General features: G+C 42.5%; 1 protein-coding gene across 1 annotated transcript; it reads left to right on the plus strand.

Annotated features, from left to right (window-relative positions):
• Positions 1-4,900, plus strand: LOC118401412 (protein-lysine 6-oxidase-like). Its single transcript, XM_035798895.2, has 6 exons — positions 1-1,211; positions 1,482-1,590; positions 2,165-2,459; positions 2,540-2,635; positions 4,067-4,182; positions 4,283-4,900. The coding sequence occupies exons 1-6, from the start codon at positions 338-340 to the stop codon at positions 4,287-4,289; spliced, it is 1,497 nt and encodes a 498-aa protein (XP_035654788.1). The 5' UTR covers positions 1-337; the 3' UTR covers positions 4,290-4,900.
• Positions 4,901-8,663: the final 3,763 nt, after the last annotated feature.

Consider the following 8,663-nt stretch of genomic DNA (forward strand, 5'->3'; position numbering starts at 1 on the left):
ATGCGGAAAATTTACTTATAGGCCTACTGAACAAATAGCCTAGTTGTAATAGCACGCCCGATATGGTGACGAAACGGTTAAGTTAAACATGGTGTCTGTAAAATAAGCCCCTGCCCCTCTCTGTGCATGCGTAGACAAACTAATTATATGAAAGTGAGTGCCTACATTTCCATTCCAAGTAGTTCACCTGAATTTCACTTTGGAGATGTGGTGCGCAACTCCCTGACATAATCAAGTGTGTACAAAACATCACTCGTACCCCAGCATCACTTAGATTACATTTTTACTGAAGTGACAAATTTAAGAAGTGTTTTGTGTAGTTGCGATACTTTTTGCCATGGAGAGGTTTTCTTTTCTACTTTTTTGCCTTCTTTATGTTCTGGTTAGTTTAAGCACTGGACAGCACCATTTACGTGCGCGAATGGGGCCATGGAGACACAGAATCCAATGGGAGAACAACGGTCGGATGTATAGTTTACTCAGCACGGGGTCTGAATATCTTGCACCGGTACAGGCGAGGAAACTACCTGCTCAGCTCTATCTGACCACCAATAATGATTTCTATATACGTCACCCACCTTCCCCGAGGGACACGGTGCCGGTGGCGGGATACCCAGGAGCGCGTCCCCCTCCCCAAGGAGGCACCGGTTCCACTTCCAACGGTACTGATTCCGGGGCTCTCCAGGAGTTCTCAGGCAGTGGGATACCGAGGGGAGGACGAAACACTACTCGGGTTGATGTCAGCCTGCCGGTTCGGCGACAGGTCTCTGTGTCACCGGTCAGAAGCGCAGAGAATGCGCATGATCAGGGCACGAGCCAAGCGCGACATGAGACCCCAGAAGCGTCAGCCCACCCACCTACATCTGGCTACGTGAATAATTCCGAGGATGCAGACAACAGACAACGCGCCCAGCGCATTGCCCAAGCAGCGGATTCTATTCCCTCATCCAGACGCATTCCAGCTCCAGAATCAAATACATCTCCAACTGCGCTGAGTGCGCTTTCTAACAATGGCGTGGAGGCGCACATCACTCGCTCGCAGCCCCAGCAACCGAGGAGGGTTGAAAGTAATATTATGATAGGTGATTATGATGATGATCCCACGGACCCAAATAAAAACCACCAAAATTCTGTTTTTTATAACGGAAGAACCAGAGAACCTGTGCGTCTTCCACCGGGAACAGGCTACGGCACCAGATTATTTCATAACGGTAAGGTAGACAGTATGTGAAAATTAGGCTAGCTTTTCTATATCTTATATAGTAGGGTGTTCTATTTTACCCAGGGCCATTTGCTTTGCATTATGCATACATATTTTTACATCCAGATAAAAGTACAGAATATTTACAAACAATACATAAAACACTTCAGATTCTCTTGTTGATAAAAATACAAATGTGGTAGGTTATAACAACCCTCACACACCCTTGTAAATCATACAGCTAACACGATTATGATTCCTCATGATTCCTCTTCCCCAGGTCTCCCAGACCTTGTCCCTGACCCCTACTATATCCAAGCTGCTTCTTATATTCAACGGGTACAGATGTATGCCCTGAGATGTGCAGGAGAGGAAAACTGTCTGTCACGGTAGGAGTTCATGTTTTATTATTGATTACACATATCAATGTGTAAGATCAATACCACTAAAACATTTATATTGGCATCATCAATGTATCATTACACAAATTACTCATATTTGACATATACAGTCATTTGTTTGATTATTGGTAGACATCAGGCAGGTTGTGTCGACCAGACTTCCTTGGCACTGGCCCATTTGGAAATAACAGTATAATGACAGTACCATACAATCTGGCAGCCGACCTCGATTTTTCCCTCTGTATCTCTGCTCTGCCAAGTAAAATAAACTTCAAATGAAAGGCTGTGGATTCCTGAGGTGAATGTTAAACTGTCCCAAATACACCTCAAGCCTCCTCCTCAGTGTCTTCTAAAGCATAATACGTGAACTGTTACTAACTTGTTATTAAGCTGTCATTAATGATAATTCAAATGACGGTCCATGCTCTTACCTGTAATAATTGGGGCCAGGAGTTTTTTCTGACCAAGAAAGTTATGGTCAGGTGACATTGTCAGGAAAAACTCCTGACCCTTGTCATTATGTACAGTCTGTTATTTGTATTTTTAATTTCTCTCCCCCAAGGTCAGCGTATCGACCAGGTGTCAGAGACATCGACTACAGGACTCTACTGAGGTTTCCTCAGAGGGTGAAGAACCAGGGGACTGCCGACTTCCTCCCAGTCAAACCCAGACACCAATGGGAATGGCACAGCTGCCACCAGCACTACCACAGCATGGAGGCCTTCAGTAACTATGACCTGCTGGATGTCATCACAGGCAGGAAGGTGGCAGAGGGACACAAGGCCAGCTTCTGTCTGGAGGACACGAGCTGTGACCCGGGAGTCCGCCGACGCTTCGCCTGCACAGCACACACACAGGTTCTGATAGTTTAATTTATCAATCGATCAACCAATCAGTTTGTTATATGTTTTTTTTTTTAATCACATGTTTGGTACAGGGATTGGGTCCAGGTTGCTATGACACCTACAATGCCAACATTGATTGCCAGTGGATTGACATCACAGACGTGCCACCAGGAAACTATATTCTCAAGGTAACACTATAGCCACTTTAAGGAAGAGACAGATATACAGTGCGCTACAAAAGTATCGGGGCAGTATTGGCTCTGTACTTCAGCACTTTGGATTTGAAATGATACAATGACTATGAGATTAAACTGCAGACTGTCAGCTTTAATTTTAGGGTATTTTCATACATATCAGGGGAACCGTTTAGAAATTACATCACTTTTTGTACATAGTCCCTTCATTTTAGGGGACCAAAAGTATTGGGGGAAATCCACTTATATGTGTAGTAAAATAGTCAAAAGTTTAGTATTCGGATAGTCCTGAATGAATCGTGAATAATGATGAGTGAGAAAGTTACAGATGCACAATATCATACCCCCAAGACCTGTTAACCTCTAACCATTACAATAACAGGGGAGAAACGCATTTTGGGGGGTTATGATATTTGTGTGTCTGTCATCATTATTCACAATTAATTCACAACTATCTGTAATCATGGTAGCATCCACATTAGTGTAGAAGTGTTTAGAAACATATTCTATTCTTATTTACAATAAAAGTGACTCCAAAATGACACAATACATTATTTCAAATTTTTCACGACTCCGCTTCCGGTTCGGGTGGCGCTCGGCGGTCGTCGTCGCGGGCCTACTAGCTGCCACTGATTCTTTCCTCCCCCTCCTTGTCTGTTTATTGGTTACACCTGTTATGCGTTTGTGGTGATTAGTTTGGCTTTATTAGTCAGCCGGACTGCCTGTTTCTTTGTGCGGGATTGTTTGTTGTAACATTTGTGTATGTTGGAGACGAACGTGTTTGTTACTGTTCGTGGGTTTTTCTGGACTGTTTTAGTCCCCGTGTTTGGGGCATTTGTTTTTTAGCACCCAGTGTTTCGTGGGGTGGCCTATGTTCGCCGTGTGTGCATTAAAGAGCACTACCTTGAACTCTCAGTTTCCTGCGCCTGACTTCACACCCACGACACCCAGATCGTTACAACATTCATTTCCATTGCGCACAAAAATAATCTGAAACAACCAACACAAACAGCAAATGCATCCAACAAGTTTGTAGGGTTACAAGCTTAATGTAATCATTACGAACTAGAAACATGGGACTAAATACTAGACGTTTGACTACTTTAATACACATAGAAGTGAATTTGTCCCCATAATATTGGTCTATGTACAAAAAGTGCTGTAATTTCTAACGTTTCACCCGAAATTGAGGAAAATACCCTTAAATTAAAGCTGACCATCTGCACTTTGTATCATTGCAAATCCAAAGTGCTGGAGTACAGAGCCAAAACAACAACAAATATGTGTCACTGTCCCAATACTTTTGGAGCTCACTGTAAACCAGATAGATACAGCTCTTTGTCGCTGGCATTTTTCAGTTGTCCAAAACATATAGCAAAACTAGCAACATGTCATTAACCCGTCTTGTCTCACGATGTATCTCAGGTGACGGTAAACCCAGCTATGCAGGTGCAGGAGTCAGATTTCTCAAACAACATAGTGAAGTGTGACATCAGGTACACAGGAAGCTATGTCCATGCCAGGAACTGTAGGATCACTGGGTAAGTCACAATACTTTCTGTATATAATTGATATACACATTTAATTTGTGATACTGTGAAATATGTGTTTGTTTATCATTGTTTTGTGTTGATTCTACAGGAGTTAACCCTAAATTGCTCTGACGGAGGGGACCATTTTCTGCTACCATACGCCTGCCAATGATAACCAAGCCAGACGAGTAACATGTATGGATTTGTATCAATATTTTTTGTTTAAGTCAGTATTGACACCGGTCTTTCCTTAAGCACTTTCTGGCTTTTTAAAATCATCCAATGCATATGTTCTTAGGTGTGAGCTGTGATGTACTTAGCTACAGTAACTATTTAACAAGTTATCCTCTTTGTAATAAAGACATGCACGTTCTGCATGAAAGCAGCGGAGGTTGTATACAGTATGGCAAAGTTACAGTAGTATAATGCTAAGCTAAAATGTATACTATGGTGCTGTGCAAACATAGACATAAGTCTTCGAAAGGCCATTTCAAATCAAACAAATTTGTTTGTTTTGTGTCCCAAGTTGACGGTTATTCCAAGAAAGTCAATGGTGCTCTTGTCTCCTTTAGGCCATTTCTATTTTGGAGAATAAATGCAGTAAACCAGGCACTGACCCTAAAGTTTATGCTTATTGAAATGAGCCACATGTATGTACTTTATTTATGTGATTATATGTACCATATATTCCTATGGATGGATAATAAAATGCATGGATTTCTTTGCATTCTTTTATAGATTCAAACTACTAAAGCAGGCATAAGAACACTAACTGCTACTGTCAAACAGTATATATACTGGGTTTAAAAATATATACAGTATATTTGGTTATTTTGTAATGAAAATAGATACTGTATGTTTTTGAGGAAGTTTTTCAGCAGTTCTTAGTTTGAGAATTTGTCTTTTGTAATAAAGTTTGCCTAAAAATGTTGAGAAAAATATCAAATATGACTGGAGCCTTATTTAAAACTCAGCAACAACAAAAAAGTCAATTTTTCAGGACCCTGTCTTTAAAAGATAATTCTTAAAAATCCAAATAACAAAACACATCTTCATTGTAAGGGGTTTAAACTGTTTCCAAATGCTTGTTCAATGAAACATAAACAATTAATGAACATGCACCTGTGGACCGGTCGTTAAGACACTAACAGCTTCGAGACAGTAGGCAATTAAGGTCACAGTTATGAAAACTTAGGACACTATAAAGAGGCCTTTCTGCTGACTCGGAAAAACACCAAAGAAAGATCCCCAGGGTCCCTGCTCATCTGCGTGAACCTGCCTTAGGCATGCTGCAAGGAGGCATGAGGACTGCAGATGTGGCCAGGGCAATAAATTGCAATGTCTGTACTGTGAGACGCCTAAGACAGCGCTACAGGGAGACAGAACGGACAGCTGATCATCCTCACAGTGGCAGACCACGTGTAACAACACCTGCACAGGATCGGTACATCTGAACATCACACCTGCGGGACAGGTCCAGGATGGCAACAACAACTGGCAGAGTTACACCAGGAATGCACAATCCCTCCATCAGTGCTCAGACTGTCTACAATAGGCTGAGAGAGGCTGGACTGAGGGCTTGTAGGCCTGTTGTAAGGCAGGTCCTCACCAGACATCACCGGCAACATCACCTATGGGCACAAACTCATCGTCGCTGGACCAGGCAGGACTGGCAAAAAGTGCTCTTCTCTGATGAGTCGTGGTTTTGTTTCACCAGGGGTGATGGTCGGATTCGCGTTCATTATCGAAGGAATGAGCATTACATCGAGGCCTGTACTCTGGAGCGAGACCGATTTGGAGGTGGAGGGTCCATCATGGTCTGGGGCGTTGTGTCACAGCATCATCGGACTGAGCTTGTTGTCATTGCAGGCAATCTCAACGCTGTGCGTTACAGGGAAGACATCCTCCTGCCTCATGTGGTACCCTTCCTGCAGGCTCATCCTGACATGACCCTCCAGCATGACAATGCCACCAGCCATACTGCTCGTTCTGTGCGTGAATTCCTGCAAGCCAGGAATGTCAGTGTTCTGCCATGGCCAGCGAAGAGCCCGGATCTCAATCTCATTGAGCACGTCTGGGACCTGTTGGATCGGAGGGTGAGGGCTAGAGCCATTGCCCCAGGAAATGTCCGGGAACTTGCAGGTGCCTTGGTGGAAGAGTGGGGTAACATCTCACAGCAAGAACTGGCAAATCTGGTGCAGTCCATGAGGAGGAGATGTACTGCAGTACTTAATACAGCTGGTGGCCACACCAGATACTGACTGTTACTTTTGATTTTGAACCCCCCCCCCCTATTTGTTCAGGGACACATTATTACATTTTTGTTAGTCACATGTATGTGGATCTTGTTCAGTTTATGTCTCAGTTGTTGAATCTTGTTATGTTCATACAAATATTTACACATGTTAAGTTTGCTGAAAATGAACACAGTTGACAGTGAGAGGACGTTTCTTTTATTGCCGAGTTTATAAGAACCAACGCTGATGATGAGAAGCAGGTACGTCTCCGGAGTCTTTCTTTTTCCCAACGCAGTTAAGCCAAAACCACGCTCCGTTATTCAGAGAGGCGTTCTACTACGCTCCCATTGGCGTTCTACTACGCTCCCATTGGCTAGCTAGCGTTGTCTCACTCACAGGTGATCAGCGCAGAGACAGTGACCTTCCAAGGTAAGGATGGAAAGTGTAATTTAACAATTATTTGCCTACCATAATGCAGGCCTATTATTATCATGTTTGGTAACATTTGCCCATGAATTTATTTTCAGAGTTTCAATGAGTTGTAAAAATGTCTCAGAACTCTGCTGAATTCCCTAAATTGAAGGTCAGCTAAGTTAACGTAGGCTACTTAATATTACTAGCTAGGTATTTGAAGTTGTTATATTATCATTAGTAGTCTATCAGGTAAAAGCATATACTTATTATTCCTAATTTCTCAAATATGTATTAGCTAGTCATTCAAGCGAATATGCTATGCTACAGCCATTGAATCTGTCTTTGAGTATTAACGAACATTAATGGCTTGCTCGGTCCAAGATATTGTTATTATATTTTTCAATCTTGAAATACCAGGGAAAATGTTATTAATCAGTGACTGAAATTTCGCACTACGTGATACTCACTTCTGGACTTGGAGACTTGAAGAGCACTTAAAGCGTTGTAGAATGCCCCTCTGAATAACAGGGCGTGGTTTTTACTTAACTGCATTGGGAAAAAGAAAGACACGGTATGGAGAGTGAACATTTAATTAGCACAGACATGGAACAGGACAGGAACAGCATCAGAACAGGTGATTGAGTCCAGGTGAGTCCAATGATTCACTGTTGTGTGTGATGAGTGAAGCAGGTGTGTGTAATGATGGTGGCAGGAGTGGGTTTAACTCAAGCTGAGCTCAAAACCATTTGAGGGCAGAGAAGTTAATTTCTTAAATTATTTAAGAAAACACGGCATGCCTCAGAAATGTATGAAATTATCTAACTTAGCACATTGTGTTTCTTGAAAAGGGAAATAAAAATGAAAGGCTTGAGCATGGAAGCTGCTCCTGCGTGTGTTTTGCCATGTCAGTACGTCATTAAAGCTGTCTAGAGGACCCACTCCCCTGGTGTCAACTCCATGTCAAGTGCCTCTTGAAATGTGTTTACATTCAGCCGCAGTGTTAACCAGAGCCTCTGTCTGATGGGTCCCATTCAGGAATGGAAAAGGTTTAACGAGTTACGAATACCCTAGAATTATTAATGATAACAATTTGGGTGAGGTAATGTAACAGGACGTGCCTGTTCTTGAGTTTATAACAGGGGAATACTGAGCATGAGTTAAATTGAAAGGACTACACGTTAAGCACATTGCCTCATGTCCTTGTCATCTTAAACATGCCATGGAAATAAAAGAGGCTCCGGTTTGTTCAGCTGGATGGAGCTCATTTATTAAAGGCAAATGGTCTATGGAATGGCTCTGTTGCCACTGCTTAACTTGCTCCATGAAAAGACCTGCTCCATGAAAAACCATCAACACATCCCCTTTAAGAACTTGACAAGAGGAAATACCTCTGTAGTATTTATGATAACCTTCTTTCAAAGATGTGGAGGTCACAGAGTACATCTAGTATCGCCCCATATCCTTAGTGAAACAGTGAAAAGCTACTTATTTTTATCATTAACCCTATTTTGTAACAAACCATCCTTCAAGAAACACATGAATAAGTATAAGGGTTACTCACTCTCGATGGGTACATAGGGAAACTAACTGTGTGCTTGAACTCCGTCCACAAACCACCAGAGGGATATTTCTGTCATCTTCCATCCAAAAATGGCCTCTCAGTTGTAGCTCACGCCCTCTTTGGTAAAAACAGAGGTGCTGATGTGAATTGAAGTGTGACAGAATGTCAGAGAGAGAGAGCGATGGTGCCGGTTGTTTGCCCAGGGAGCCCAACGTGCTAAGTCTCAGTAATGTGCTACAGTTTGGGTGCTCCAGCCTGCCCTTTGGGTAATGGCGAGG

This window comes from Oncorhynchus keta, chromosome 22 (genome assembly GCF_023373465.1).
Source record: "Oncorhynchus keta strain PuntledgeMale-10-30-2019 chromosome 22, Oket_V2, whole genome shotgun sequence".
Taxonomy (NCBI): Eukaryota; Metazoa; Chordata; class Actinopteri; order Salmoniformes; family Salmonidae; genus Oncorhynchus; species Oncorhynchus keta.

Excerpts from the sequence above, each read along its gene's own strand:
- LOC118401412 (XM_035798895.2), top strand. The coding sequence starts at position 338 with ATGGAGAGGTTTTCTTTTCTACTTTTTTGCCTTCTTTATGTTCTGGTT. Across the intron at positions 2,460-2,539 it reads CCTGCACAGCACACACACAG|GGATTGGGTCCAGGTTGCTA; the intron begins GTTCTGATAGTT and ends TGTTTGGTACAG. Across the intron at positions 2,636-4,066 it reads CAGGAAACTATATTCTCAAG|GTGACGGTAAACCCAGCTAT; the intron begins GTAACACTATAG and ends GATGTATCTCAG.